This window comes from Sceloporus occidentalis, unplaced genomic scaffold, assembly GCF_023333645.1.
Source record: "Sceloporus occidentalis isolate IW3139 unplaced genomic scaffold, rSceOcc1.0.p SCAF_335, whole genome shotgun sequence".
NCBI classification, from domain to species: Eukaryota; Metazoa; Chordata; class Lepidosauria; order Squamata; family Phrynosomatidae; genus Sceloporus; species Sceloporus occidentalis.
The window spans coordinates 449,912-464,495 of NW_028317315.1; the positions used below are offsets into that span (position 1 = coordinate 449,912).

Below are 14,584 nucleotides of genomic sequence, written 5' to 3' on the forward strand. Positions count from 1 at the left end.
AATGGATCTAGAAGAAGAACAGCCAAAGCTGCAGCTCATGGTGCTTCAAAAGATAGCTATTGACGCAGGAATACTGAACATTTAACTCAAGGTTCTCAAGCGAAGCACGGTTTAGGTTCTTCGGAAGGTGTTTTAATAGGAAGCACTGGATGAGGTCATCTTTACGTAGAAAACATGTCCAGCTCATTTTGAGACTTTTAACTGGCTTTTTGACCTGTTGTCATAACATGATGGTTTATTGGAGCTTACTAAGCAAGTAGTCTTAAAAGTTATCGCTTTCAGGAATGCTAAACACAAGAAGAAACCCTGAATCACATCTCACCTATGCAGCAAACACGTTTATTATGTTTGCTTGTTTGTTCTTAGAGACGTATAATTTGCTAGACTCAGGTTTTTGCGCAGGAATTGATTGTTTGCCGAACTATTTAGGACTGTGAATGTAATTGCAAGAAATTAATTGCTCATCAAAGAGATGAACAATAAATTGGTCTGTTGTGTAGAATGTGTATAGCTTTACTAACCATGAGTACTTATGCCCGTTCGTTATGCCCTAGAGACAAACAATTGTCAAACAATTTTACATTACAATTTATCGATGGAGATCAGAGAGATTCAGTAGCGCTGTTAGAAATGGGGGAACATAAAGTTAACAACAACATTAAAATTGACAATATGAAAAACATGAACAATAACATATACTACTGGTGAAATACTGGTACAGAAAGAGAAGAGAGCCCTGCTTTTTTAAGCTTTCAATACGTTAACCTTATAAGACTCATGACTGCCAGCTTTGGGTAAGGGCCCTGCCCATAGCTTCAGTAACACAATAAACATTAAACATTCAATGACCCGCAAGCTTCTAGACACTAGGCTCAGCAGGCAGATGCTTTCCATCAGCCGCCATTAAGAACTTATTCCCCAGGCCAGCGCAGCACCCAGCCCAGGTAAAATACCAGAGCCAAGCTGAGTTACCCTTCTGTAGCTGTGACTATAAAAGAAGAACGCCAGGGAGGGGAGGTAAAGCAAGCAAAGCTGCAAACATGGGTGAACAGACGATGAGTGCTAGCTTGCATTAGGTTATAAAACGCCATCAAACATAGAAACATAGAGATTGACGGCAGATAAGAACCATTCGGCACATCCAGTCTGCCCATTCTACCAAACCTCCCCCAACAAGAAAGTGGGACAGACCCAGAGGTCCAGTTCCTCCTTCCCCCTCGGTCCAGGGTCAATGCGCGTTGAGATAGGGAGAGAGTGCCTGAAACATTTGCGCACTACTGGTTTTACTCAAGGAAACATGTATAAATAAATTGATCACTCTGGACTGGAAGCACAACAACAACTGAAGCGTGTCTCTTCATCGTGCTTTATGGGGATTACCTGATTAAGAGCAGATAACAGAGCGTAATCACTGTCTTATAATCGTGCCTCATAGTTTGGTCATTTTTTAAACCAGAAAGTTTTCAGGACATTTAAACAAACTGAAGTTGAACTAGATTTAGGATCCTATTTGAAACCTAGGATGCCCTTAATCTATTGTCACCTCACCTACCACCCCCTCAACAATAGAAAACATGACTGTTGAGTCCCCCAAACAGAGTAATTGTGCTAATAAATTCAATACCTTTAAGTACGTGTTGAGTGATTAGTATGCAGGGATATAACTGGGTATAATGACATGATTCATTATAGTTGTTGATCGATTGATAAATGAGATGCCATTTTAGAGTCAAGAAAGATTGTTTCCCCTTTTTGAGGCACAATGTGTTTCAACGTAGGGTTTGAAGATAATGACTTTTTCAACCTAAGTTACTGTTTGACGATATTACAAAGGGTGGAAAAGGACAAAAATATTGGCAGCAGTTAGGCTGTCTATGTAGCCCCTAACCTGCATTGTAAAGAAACATGCTTATGGAACTATATAAGTAAGGGGTTTTAGGCAGACTGTCACAAACCGAGGACACAGGTAGATAAGGAGCCCAGGTGCTCTGTCTGTACCCCACGATGCATGATGGCTTGGGGTTGGTACAGACAGGTGCAGGAAATAAAAGACTGAAGATGCGGATTAAGAGTTGTATTGCATATGATGGTACAACAATATAGCAACAAGGAAAGTCTCCTGGCTGAAAGCCCGCTGTATAAGGGAACACACGGCAGGAAGCCCTCGGGATGGGGCACACGGCACGGCTAGAAGCCCTCTTGCAGGGCACACGGCACGGCTAGAAGCCCTCTTGCAGGGCACACGGCACGGCTAGAAGCCCTCTTGCAGGGCACACGGCTAGAAGCCCTCTTGCAGGGCACACGGCTAGAAGCCCTCTTGCAGGGCACACGGCTAGAAGCCCTCTTGCAGGGCACACAGCAGGTTGCCCACTTGCAGGGCACTCGACTTGGGAGTCCACTTAGTGGGGCGCTGGCCGCAACTCAGGAACCAAAGCAGGTAGTCCTCAAACATCAATGTCAAGGCCCAGACTGCAGGGCTGGGCAGGTTTATAAAGGCTGACTTGATCAGGTAATCAATTGCAGCTGGACCTGATAATTAGTCTGAGTGGTTCTGAGTGGCAAGGGCGGCCACTAGTGGCTGAAAACATGAAATGAATGGCACAAAGTTTAACCAAGTCCATACAGCGAAGGGTGAACGTTACACAGACTTACATTTTTAGGTGCAATTAGTATAGAATAACCTCTCTCTCTCTCTTGCTTCCAACCCACAGCCACTGTCAATGGTTTAATTTTAAAGGTCATCCTACATATACTCTTCTCATTTCACACCTTACAGTTATCACCCTTTTTTAATCCTTTTAACCCTATGCTGTGCTCAAAGGCTGTGTTTAAATGATATGAGAACGAGGGGGGCCCGTGTAACCATGGCTAAGAAATGAAATGATGACAAACTTTGTGCTTTTCTGTGTGTGCCTTAGACTTGAACCACACTGACATTATTGTATCCTCTTGAAATATTCACCAATCCAGATATTCCATTCCCTTATCACCTCCCCATTAACTCAACACAGAAGGGTTCATGAGACATCATTTTATTTTGCGAAATTCCCAAAAAGATAGAATACAGTGCATAGAACAGCATAAGAAGCAATGACATTCACTAATCTTCCAATTATTATTATTATTCGTTAATTAAAATCACCAACATATTCCATAGTGCTGTACCATGGAGCAGACACAATATGCATGTATCAGGTGACATTGTCAATTCTGAGTGCCAGGATCACCGTCTGTATCCATCTCTATGATTCATTATCATCGTAACTACATATTCCTATAAAACAAGAAGCCATGTTTGGCCAACTCATCTTCTCTGAGATGCAGTCGTACTCACATGCAAATTACCAGCTTAGACACATCAGAGAGCTCCCTAATAGTACAGGACATTATGGACACAAATATCTAATTCTGTTTTTAGTAGAAAACCTTAAGAGAACGGGTCCTCCAACCATTTGTGCAATCATGTGCCATCTTGGATATTGCAGATAATATTTTTTATAACTGGTCGTCCACTATAGATCCAGATCTAAAAAAAAGTTAGAATTGAGCCACTCTCAGCAAAACTATGTGTTGAGTATTTTCAAGAAGAAGCAAAAGTATGATAATGTAGAGGAGGAGATTTTCAGAACATTCAGCCCCGGAAACAAGTCTTCAGAACGAAGGGATTCTTCTTCTCCCCTCGGAAGTTTAAAGTGTTTTAACACTTGGCATGGTGGGAGTGCTTAACGGAGGTGGGATGGAACCCTAGAGAAAGGGAAAGGTTTAGGAAAGTAAGTCTAATGTTTTCATGATTCAACATAACCATTGGTAGCTTGGTAAAAGGAAAGTCCCATGGCCATACCTGTGAACCCTCCATGTTTGACCCAGAGTCTCTGGGTGAAGCCCTGCTTCCCTGGGTCTCTGGGCCATTGTCTTCTTTCTCTAAGGCAGGTAAGTATTTTTTGGCCATGCCCGTTCTTCACCCACTTTCCTCCCGCTCTTCACCCACAAAAGGCTGCCTGTAGCTAACACCACCCATCCATGCCGCAATCCCGTCCTCAATGCTCCGCTAGTCCTGCCCTTCATAAAGCCCAGAAGGAGGAAAGCTCCTGGCAGCTTATTTTTGAAAACATACTTTTTAGTCTTATATTAATAAGACACATTTGGTAGAACTTGTTTTCTTTAAAATGTCTACTTATAACTACCCCATGTATTTCATGATAAAGTAACAATTTTGTTCAAGACTTACCATGTTTTCCCCCTAGGAAAGAGTGTCCAGAGTGTCCAGAGACACTGTAAGATGAAACAAAGAGGTTTTTAGAAATCTTTAAGATCTTTGGAACATTTTTATGTTACCAGATCTACATTACCAAATCTATATTTGTGAATAGTAATGTCTGTATACCATTACGCTTGCTAATTGAATCTGTGTTTTACCTATGAGTTGATGTAGTGTTTCCATTACTTACTGGATGTCATGTCCTTCCAGTAGACGTTTGTAGGTGGCGATCTCCATCTCCAGATGGGTTTTCTGGTCCATGAGGATCCTGTACTGGTGGTTCTGCTGCTCCAGGTCAGATCGGATCTGTGCCAGCTGGGATTCCACAGCATTGATCAGGCCTTGTAACTGGGAGAGCTGGGAATTGTAAGTGGCTTCGGTCTCTGACAAGGTGCCCTCCAGAGCGGATTTCTGGAATATGATGGACAAGGATATATGATAAATGTACCGGCTGGTATAGTAATAAATAAAGGGACAACAAAGTTTACCGGCTGGTATAGTAATAAATAAAGGGACAACACAGTTTACCTACATTGTCTGAAGTTGAAAGGTAAGACATACCATACTGAGTTGGCTCTGTAGCTCGATCTCCAATGTCTGAATCGTACGCCTTAGTTCTATTAGTTCTGTCTGGACTGACTGTAGCTGCGCAGCACCGAATGTCACCTCGCGGTTCAGCTCTTCACTCTGCAAAGCACAACATGTGCACATATGTTTAGATATATTTTGCGTTCTTTTATAGTCAGAAAATAGAACGCAGCTTTACAATGAATCTTCTTTTATAAAATAGTAAAGAGTTTGTAAACTTTGAAAAAGGTTAAAAATATCTACTCACCCTTTGCATAAACATGTTCTCGACCTCCCTCAGGTTCCTCTCCATCAACTCTTCATATTGTTGCCTGATTTCAGACAAGGATCTGTTCAGATCAACTGATGGCGCAGCGTCGACTTCCACGCTGACTCTCTGTCCCAGCTGAGCTCTCAGTGAATTCACCTCCTTAAATCCATCCCCGCATTTACATGATTAAATTTAATATTTTTCATTCAACAGTGACAATTTTTAGTTAGTATAACCACTATGTTTTAATTTAGGTTAATGTTGAAAACATATCACCTCTTCATGGTTTCTCCTCATCTGCTGCAGCTCTTCCTGAAGGTTCTGAACCTGTCCTTCCAGGTTACATATGTCCGCATTTAGTCCTTCTAGAAGTCTACGCAGTCCATTGATATCTGCCTCAGCATTTTGCGCCAGTCTGAGTTCCATCTCATATCTGGCATATAAAAATATAGTTTTAATGAAAAAATATGACATTGATATCTTAATCTGACAGATTAATTGTGGGTAATATTTGGTGAACAGATATATGATTGAGCCCAGCCATTATCCATGCCAGTTTGCTCATGCTCTGCTTATCCTCAAAACATTCTGCTTTTTGTTTCGCTCAGTGTTCACATATATGTACTGTTTATATACAAGGGCACCTAAACGGTAAATCGGGGACCTGTTTTAGACGCTTCTTAAAAGAACATACTTGCTTCTAAAGTCGTCAGCAGCCAGACGAGCATTGTCTATCTGAAGAACAATCCTGGAATTTTCTACAGTGGTGGCTGAGATCTGTGAAACAGATTAACGTAAAATATAACTATTATTGGTTACATGTTAAACCACCTTGAATGAATATTAGTTTACTGATTAAGTGTTTCCTACCTGTCCCTGGAGCTCTCGAATGGTCCTGAAGTAGTTACTGAAGTCAGGTAAAGCACTGGGTTGATTTCTGTCATACCACTCTCGGATATTCCTCTCCAGCTGATCATTTTCCTGCTCCAGTGAGCTGACCCTCTCCAGGTAGGAGGCCAATCTGTTATTTAGAGCCTGCATGGTTTCCTTCTCATTGACACCAAACAAACCACCTTTGTGTCCACTATGACCAGAAGGATGCTTAGAGATTGAGATTCCTTTACCTCCTGAACCTCCATGTACACTGAGAGCACTGAAGTGGCCTCCATGGTGGGAAGGGTAAGCCATTTTATGATGGGAGATATGGGATCCTTCATGGTGCTTCGTCTGGTAACCCCCATGGTGAGAAAGATGGGAACCTCCATAATGGCAAACATCAATGCCTCCATGTGGTTTTTTATGGCTGCTTCCTAGGTGGACTGAAGAGACATGTCTGGTGGCATTAAGGGTATGTCCACCGAGATGACAGCTTCTGGTTGAGAATCTACTGGTTGTTCCACAGTGAATGGGACTCATGGTGATTTGAAGATGTGTTCTTTAGAAATTACCAAATTATATTCAGCTTGTTGAAGACGTGTACTCTTCTCTTAGCAGTACCTCTGTATTTATAGCAAATATAAGGGGGTGTTTACGAAAATTAGCATTTTATGAGCATCTAATGCCTTGCTGTGGCTCCAATTAGACTCCACAAACCACAAATATTAAACCGTTTCAACATGCTGGACAGATGCCGGAGAAGACACATCTGCTTTTAACACACCTTTATAATATAAACGGTGCATATCAAAACTTTTAACATTAAAGCATGACTAATAATTATTAACCGACAATAAAGACATTAACATTTGATTCGTAAGCTTGATGCCTTCATCTGTGTCTATAGACATCAATAAAACACACACATACGCCAAATTAATTCTGAAAGATCAATACAAGACACCTACAATTTATTATGAAAATGATCCAATATTTGATGCAGGATAAAATAATAAAACAGCATTATAGTGGTGAATTGAAGATAGGGCCAACAAGTTCCTTAGAACTGTCGCCTCCATGTTTTTTTGTATAACTAAGTTCATATTCAAAAACAGCTTTAATTCAGCTTTTTCTTTGTTTTTTTCCCTACAAATACTTCCTCAGCCAATCAAAAACATTGAGCAACTCAACAAAACAAAGCCGTAATTTGCTGGGAAGGTATAATCCTGAAAATCTGAAATTAAAGTGGCTGTTTCCATATTTTACACATAACAATGTTTTTTAAACTATATTGATCGCACAATTTAAAAAAAACATTTTAAACCCACCAATGTAAGCTAGTTATCTGCCTATACATGTCCAATAGAGTGCTTTCAACTGTGTAAAATAAGCAATATTTATGGCGTAGATGTAGACAAGGATAGGCACAGACATGGCGTACATTCTTAAATCTAGTCGACTCAATGAAGTACAATATCTTAATTTAAAACAATGCAAAAAAATAGTTCTCCTGGGTTAAAATGTATTAGAATGAATCATTGTATTCCCTTTAAAGGATATACTGTGAAAATACACACATATATTCCTGCCCTTACACATGCTTGCCCATACACACATAATCTACCTATATACACACACACCTTCCTATACACACACAACATGCCCATACACACACACAACTTCACACCTGTACTTACATAACACTTTCAAAACACACACACCCTCTTTCTCTACCCCTATCCAAATCTCTCCCCTTTCTCCCCATTCTCCTCATCTCTTCCCTTTTCCCCATCTCTCCAATTTCTCCATACATCTTTCCACTTCTCATGTTTTCTCCCTCTCTCTAAACATTCGCTATATCTCTCCTCTTTATAATTTTCTCTCTATCTGTTCCCTCATCTTATGTTTTATTCCTCTCTTTTCTTTTTCTTCCAACCATCCTGTGGTGGGAGTGCAAGGTCTCTTGCGTGGTACATGCAGCTTCATCGGTGAACGCTGGGATACAACATTACATCCCAAGACCTGGCATCGATCGAGGGTATACAGTGTGACGGAGCTCCGAACAGAGGTCTGCAAGAACAGACCTCAAGCTCCCTTTATTTTGGCCAGGTTAGGAGATCAATGAACTCTCCAACCGGCCCCTCTCCTCCAGTAGAAGACAGTTACGTCTGCCTCTGGAGATAACTGGCAGGGTGATGGACAGTTGCTGACACCATGTCAACCCCTGCATGTTGGTTATCTATAGAGAAGCAGAAGTTGAGTTCACGTGCAAACAGAAACATTTAGAGGAGAAGGGCCCGTTGGAGAGTTCCTAGGGGTGCTTAAACATAACTTTCTTATAGGCCTGCTCAATGACACGAAGCACAGCAAAAGTGTAAAACTGTAGCTTGCTGCCTGGTGGATCTGGCAGATGGCCACACAAGGATCATTTACCGGCCACTGACCTTAAAGTGCCTGGACAAATGTAACATACTGTCCCTGGATAAGAAAAACGTAAAGAACAGTTTACAATTAGCTCGTATTTACAGAATGTATTTTATGAAATTACCTTTACAGGAACTCCCATAAACAACCCTTGCTTGCGTGTCAGACCTAAATAACCGCCCAATGCAGCGATATTGGATTTCATTAAAAGTCCCGCCACCTGCATTATGTTGGATGTATAAACTCACAAAATGGTATCAGTTACTACATCAGAGTACATTTCACCGTCAGGAGACTTTGTGGTTGCCGGTATTCTTGTCTCCCTATGTCCCATGACCACCTTATGCTGGTTCCTGACACACATAAGGCTTGCCGGTTAATAAAAGGTCTCTATAAGCTCGGCTTCCTCCTAGCTTCCCTTACTAGAACATTGTTTTCCAGGCCTCAGATTTGGTTTATTCCTGATGTTTGCACTCTGCTGATATTGTTTCTTGTTTATTGATTCTTGTGTTTGCTTTTTTTGTCTCACACCTTTGGCACTTTGTTTGGACCTTCGATCATCTAGTCATTGGCCCCGGTCTGTATTTTGTTAATGCTTCTGTCTAATCATTGTGTACCTTGTTCTGAGCTGATTGTGTTTGACCTTGGCTGTCCCAACCCTGATTTGTCTTCCACTGACCTCTCCTTATGACAATGAGGGAGTCCATGTCGCCATGACTAAGGAATGTGTGTTTGGCGGTGTGCTCGTCTTGGACATGTTCTTATTGACGTGTGTGTCTTATTTTGCTTACAATTCAACTAAACCATTATTTGCCACTCTATTCCATTATCCCCACCCCATTAACTGAACACAACAGCAGGGTTAATGAGATAAAAGTTTTTATTGAGAAATTGCAGAAAATGGAACAATACAGTGCAAAAACCAAATCTTATGAGAAAAAAAGGGAAGGTGGCCCCGGCTTGTACAAGCTTACAGTCTAATAGAAAATAGGGTATGATGGGTAAATGCTGTAGATTGAGGGGGTTCTGTCACAAGAGCTTATCTATTAGGAATTCTGAGTGCCAGGATCACCGTCTGTATCCAGCTCTATGATTCATTATCATTGTAACTGCGTATTCCTATAAAACAAGAAGCCATGTTTGGCCAGCTTATCTTCTCTGAGATGCAGTCGTACTCACATGCAAATTACCAGCTTAGACACATCAGAGAGCTCTCTAATAGTACAGGACATTATCGTCACTTTTGTTAAGCGTTCCATAGTTTTTATTACCAGTCATACACCACAGTTCCATATCTTAAAACCACAAAGTTGATCAAAATGCTCTGTGTATTTTCTAAAGAAGCTACCTATGATGGGTCAGAGTTCTGCTGCTTGTTGGGAAGTAATGCTTGATGGACGAGATCTGGATTCTAGCATTATTAAATTAGTTTTATCTGGGTTAAGTTGTAATTGGTTCGCTATCATCTAGTCTCTAATGTCCCCGAGGCATGAAGTGATGATGTTGGCATGATCTCTGTGCTGTTCTGATGCTCCAATGTATATTATGTGTTGACAGCGTACAGCTAAATATTCGGTCCTCTTGATCGGATGAGGTTTGATACATATGTTAAGCATAATAGGTGATAAGGATAATACTTGGGGGACCCTACAAATTACTTTAGTGGCTGGAGCTTCAACATTGCCCATGTTCCCAGCCTGTAGGCACCACATAGTGTAGCCACCTCCTTTAGGTGTTTGATTATCATTGTAAGGGCTATGGTGTCAGGTTAAGTGCGTAAACTACAAAGTGGTAACCAAGCACCAGATGACACAACAGACACTGTGAAAGCACCCAATATTGCTTAATACAGCACTTACAATTCCATGTCACTCAAAAACAACAGAAGAAATATATCTCTTATAGGGTCTCTGGGTACAAGGCTCAAAGCCTCCTCTCTCTCCCACAGTCAGAAATTCATCATCCAAAGGATGTGTTTAAATAGCAGACATGAAATATGATGGAGCCAAGATGACATACCAAATGTGAGCATGTCTTAGACTTGTTGATATATTGTGTACCATGTGTGTCTTATTTTACTTGACAAGCAAACAAAGCTTCTCCAATAGACCATTATTCACCACTCCAGCAAGGTTCACAAGATATAAGATTTTATTGAGAAATTGCCAAGAAATAATACAATAGAGCGCAAAAGCATAATGTAGTCAATAAGAATGAAACTGATAAGAAACCATGACATTCACTAATCTTACAAATGATATCTTACAAATGATATTACCAATGGTTCATCCAGTAGCATATTTATCCTTTGCCTTAAGCCTAACTAACGCAGCACCACCTGCCCCCCCCTTTCTGTGCCGCCATCCTTACTGCTGAGCGCCGGGATATGATGTGTTATCTCAGAACTCCGTCTTTTAAGGATGTGTGGCACCAGGTTGAAAGAAGCTATGAAGGACTGTGCCGACTTGGCATGTTCCTCTATAGCGCTTATGGGTCAGTTTGGGTGTTTAGTGATCTCATCATCGACCTGAAGCCCCAATGCTCAATAGGGCAATTGTCCTCCTAGACTTGGCTCACTAGTCCTAGACCAGGTCAGCCTAGGTCACAATGTTATCATTGTAACTACACACCCATATGAAACAAGAGGCCATGTCTGGCCAGCTCATCTTCTCTTAGATGCTGTCGTACTAACATGCAAATCATCAGGCCAGACACATCAGAGGACATTATAGTCATTGTTTCTCAGTAAAGATAAATATATAGGTGCATGTTTTTAGTAGTATGCATTAAGGGAACGGGTCATCCCGTAATGTGATTTTCCGTTGACTTAATGCAGTCCTTAGATGCTCACGATTGCCATAAACAACATTTCGCAATGACTAACTGCATTGTATATCCCAATGAGTCATTTAATATTTACTTGCGGCAATGGTGAGGTAAATAATGAGCAATTACCCCAATAAGTAAAAAATATGGACAATTGACATTTAAATGCTTGTATTGCTGCAGAAACAGTTGTCCTGGTGGAGCACCCAGTAGGCAAGCAGTCAGCTTCGTTATAATACTAAACCATGATTGGCTCCCATAAACAAGCAAATTCACCATGTAGTTATTTTGTGTTAATAATTTGAAAAACACATAAGATGCGATGTTTAGAAAACATAGTTGTAAATAATAATAGTAATAATGATATCGCTCATAGTTGAGTAGGAGGACACACAAGACCTTTTTAAACATCAACCATCGTTTTATAGCTTTTAGGAGATATGACGCAAAGAACTAAGTTGCTCTTAGCGTACCTATGGACCATCATGGTCTGGGTACATTCTGTAGAAGCAAGAGCATGACAATGTAGAAGCAGTGAAACAGAATTCCAGAACGTTAAAGTATTTTAACACTTGGAGTGGTGGGGGTGTTTTACGGCGATGTGATGAGATCCTAGGAAGAAGAAGAAAAGGTTTGGATTAGAAAAATAAATTAGATTTTTTTTTATAAGCGGCAATATAAACAACGGTAGTCTAACCTCTTTCTGATAATGAGGTCACAAGTAAAAATATCGCTCCAAGGTAGTGATCAAGATGATTCCATTCAAACTTACCATGTGTTCCACCTAGGAAAGTGTGTCCAGAAGCGCTGTGAAATTTAAAAAAAATAGGTATTTATAAGTAGGTGCATCATTTTTAGGATATTTAGAAAGTGAAAAAAATGTTTAATGCAAGTTAATAATGTTAATATATTGAGCTATTTTTTGTAAAAGATAAACATTGTCTACTTGAAATAATCTTCAGTGTCATAAAAGATTCATTTCCTTCTGCCCTGTTCACGTAGTGTTTCCATTACTTACTGGAAGTCATGTCCTTCCAGTAGGCGTTTGTAGGTGGCGATCTCCATCTCCAGATGGGTTTTCTGGTCCATGAGGATCCTGTACTGGTGGTTCTGCTGCTCCAGGTCAGATCGGATCTGTGCCAGCTGGGATTCCACAGCATTGATCAGACCTTGTAACTGGGAGAGCTGGGAATTGTAAGTGGCTTCGGTCTCTGCCAAGGTGCCCTCCAGAGCGGATTTCTGGAATATGATGGACAGAGATGCATAATAAATCTGAAGTGAGATAGTGAGGTGAAGTATGGGATGATGTCAAAATAGATGTTTTAACTTATTCGTAACATTCTAACAAAAGGGAAGCCACATATTTCATGCATTGTCTGAAGTTAATAGGTAAGACATACCATACTAAGTTGGCTCTGTAGCTCGATCTCCAGTGTTTGGATATCCCGCTTTAGGTCTATTAGTTCTGTCTGGACTGACTGTAGCTGCGCAGTACCAGATGTCACCTCGCGGTTCAGCTCTTCACTCTGCAAAGCACAACATGTGCAGATATGTTGTATTTTTACATGTTGCCTTCTTGTTCAGCTGGCAAGTAGTGTGCAAGGTTTATAATGAATGCGTTTTAAGGAAAATAGTAAATAGTTTGGAAAAAGAAAAAGATGGTAATTAAAAATATCTACTCACCCTTTGCATAAACATGTTCTCGACCTCCCTCAGGTTCCTCTCCATCAACTCTTCATATTGTTGTCGGATCTCAGACAAGGATCTGTTCAGATCAACTGATGGTGCAGCGTTGACTTCCACGCTGACTCTCTGTCCCAGCTGAGCTCTCAGTGAATTCACCTCCTTAAAAGAATTCCGGAATTTTTTTTTTCATTCAACAGTCAAAATTTTCAGTAACCACAAGGCTTTAGGTTCATTCTCAAAACATTACCTCTTCGTGGTTCCTCCTCATCTGCTGAAGCTCTTCCTGAAGGTTCCGAACTTGTCCTTCAAGGTTACAAATTTCCACATTCAGTCCTTCTAGAAGTCTACGCAGTCCATTCAGATCTGTCTCAACATTTTTTGTCAGCCTCAGTTCCATTTCATATCTGACAAATAAAAATATATTAACAAAAGGAGCTGTTATAATAATGATGATAATAATAATACATCATTGATATAATCATTTAATATTTTTTCCATAATAATGTCACTGAAATACATTTGATGATCATACCGCAATAATGTGTGATCAGATATTCTCCTTGTTGGCGTGTTTGTGAATATTGCACTCTAATCTTAGTCTTAAATAGCTTAGTTTCCACCAAGGCAATAGGATTTTATAATGTTACCAGTCAACAGGATCTATTGAGCATACCAAAGGCTCTTATAGATTGAACTATAGGTCTCCTAACTGAGATTACGTTATTTTGTAGCTCTGTGGCCATGGAAGTCTAAATGTGAGAAGAGATGTGTGATTAAACCCAGGCATAATCCATACTATTTTGCTTATGTCTGCTTATACTCAAAACATCAGGGTTTTTTGGGGGGTTTTTCAGTGTCCAGGTAGATGTGATGTTAAAGCATATAAGCAGTAAATGGGGGCTTTGTTTTAGACTTCTTCATAAAATAACATACTTGCTTCTAAAGTCGTCAGCCGCCAGGCGAGCATTGTCTATCTGCAGAACAATCCTTGCATTTTCCACACTGGTCGCAGAGATCTATGAAATGCATTAATGTAAAATATAAGCATAATTATTTACCAATGAAACTTAAAATGTATATTATTTTATACATGAAGTGTTTCCTACCTGTCCCTGGAGCTCTCGAATGGTCCTGAAGTAGTTACTGAAGTCAGGTAAAGCACTGGGTTGATTTCTGTCATACCACTCTCGGATATTCCTCTCCAGCTGATGATTTTCCTGCTCCAGTGAGCTGACCCTCTCCAGGTAGGAGGCCAATCTGTTATTTAGAGCCTGCATGGTTTCCTTCTCATTGACACCAAACAAACCACCTTTGTTCCAGCCCACATGGCTTCCAAAGTTTTTGGAGTGTCCACTATGACCAGAAGAATGCTTAGAGATTGAGATGCCTTTACCTCCTGAACCTCCATGTACACTAGGAGCACTGTAGTGGCCTCCATGGTGGGAAGGGTAAGCCATTTTATGATGGGAGATATGGAATCCTTCATGGTGCTTCGCATGGTAGCCCCCATGGTAGGAAAGATGGGATCCTCCATAATGGGAACCTCCTTGTTTTTTGTTATGGGAGCTTCCTTGATGGACTGAAGAGAGATGTCTGGTGACATTGATGGGATGTCCACCAAGGTGACAACTTTTGGCTGAGAATCCGCAGTTTTTTCCAGAATGAATGGGACTCAT

The 14,584-nt window shown here is 40.6% G+C and overlaps 2 protein-coding genes across 2 annotated transcripts; both read right to left on the reverse strand.

Moving 5' to 3' along the window:
* Window positions 1-1,357: 1,357 nt before the first annotated feature.
* On the reverse strand, window positions 1,358-6,512 carry LOC149274373 (keratin, type I cytoskeletal 19-like). The gene is made up of 8 exons (XM_089505611.1): window positions 5,967-6,512; window positions 5,791-5,873; window positions 5,373-5,529; window positions 5,094-5,255; window positions 4,820-4,945; window positions 4,449-4,669; window positions 4,229-4,272; window positions 1,358-1,380 (listed from the first exon to the last, which is right to left on the reverse strand). The coding sequence occupies exons 1-8, from the start codon at window positions 6,510-6,512 to the stop codon at window positions 1,358-1,360; spliced, it is 1,362 nt and encodes a 453-aa protein (XP_089361737.1).
* Window positions 6,513-12,236: 5,724 nt separating this feature from the next.
* Window positions 12,237-14,584, reverse strand: LOC149274374 (keratin, type I cytoskeletal 19-like). Its single transcript, XM_089505612.1, has 6 exons — window positions 14,015-14,584; window positions 13,842-13,924; window positions 13,156-13,312; window positions 12,906-13,067; window positions 12,623-12,748; window positions 12,237-12,461 (listed from the first exon to the last, which is right to left on the reverse strand). The coding sequence occupies exons 1-6, from the start codon at window positions 14,582-14,584 to the stop codon at window positions 12,237-12,239; spliced, it is 1,323 nt and encodes a 440-aa protein (XP_089361738.1).

What these genes read in the sequence shown, in the direction of transcription:
- LOC149274373 (XM_089505611.1), bottom strand. Translation starts at nt 6,512, where the DNA reads ATGAGTCCCATTCACTGTGGAACAACCAGTAGATTCTCAACCAGAAGC. An exon ending in TGAGGAGAAACCATGAAGAG is followed by an intron (nt 5,256 to 5,372) that starts GTGATATGTTTT and finishes GATGGATTTAAG; the next exon opens with GAGGTGAATTCACTGAGAGC. An exon ending in TTTCCTAGGGGGAAAACATG is followed by an intron (nt 1,381 to 4,228) that starts GTAAGTCTTGAA and finishes GCTCTTAATCAG; the next exon opens with GTAATCCCCATAAAGCACGA.
- LOC149274374 (XM_089505612.1), bottom strand. Translation starts at nt 14,584, where the DNA reads ATGAGTCCCATTCATTCTGGAAAAAACTGCGGATTCTCAGCCAAAAGT. An exon ending in TGAGGAGGAACCACGAAGAG is followed by an intron (nt 13,068 to 13,155) that starts GTAATGTTTTGA and finishes AATTCTTTTAAG; the next exon opens with GAGGTGAATTCACTGAGAGC. An exon ending in TACAGAGCCAACTTAGTATG is followed by an intron (nt 12,462 to 12,622) that starts GTATGTCTTACC and finishes ATCATATTCCAG; the next exon opens with AAATCCGCTCTGGAGGGCAC.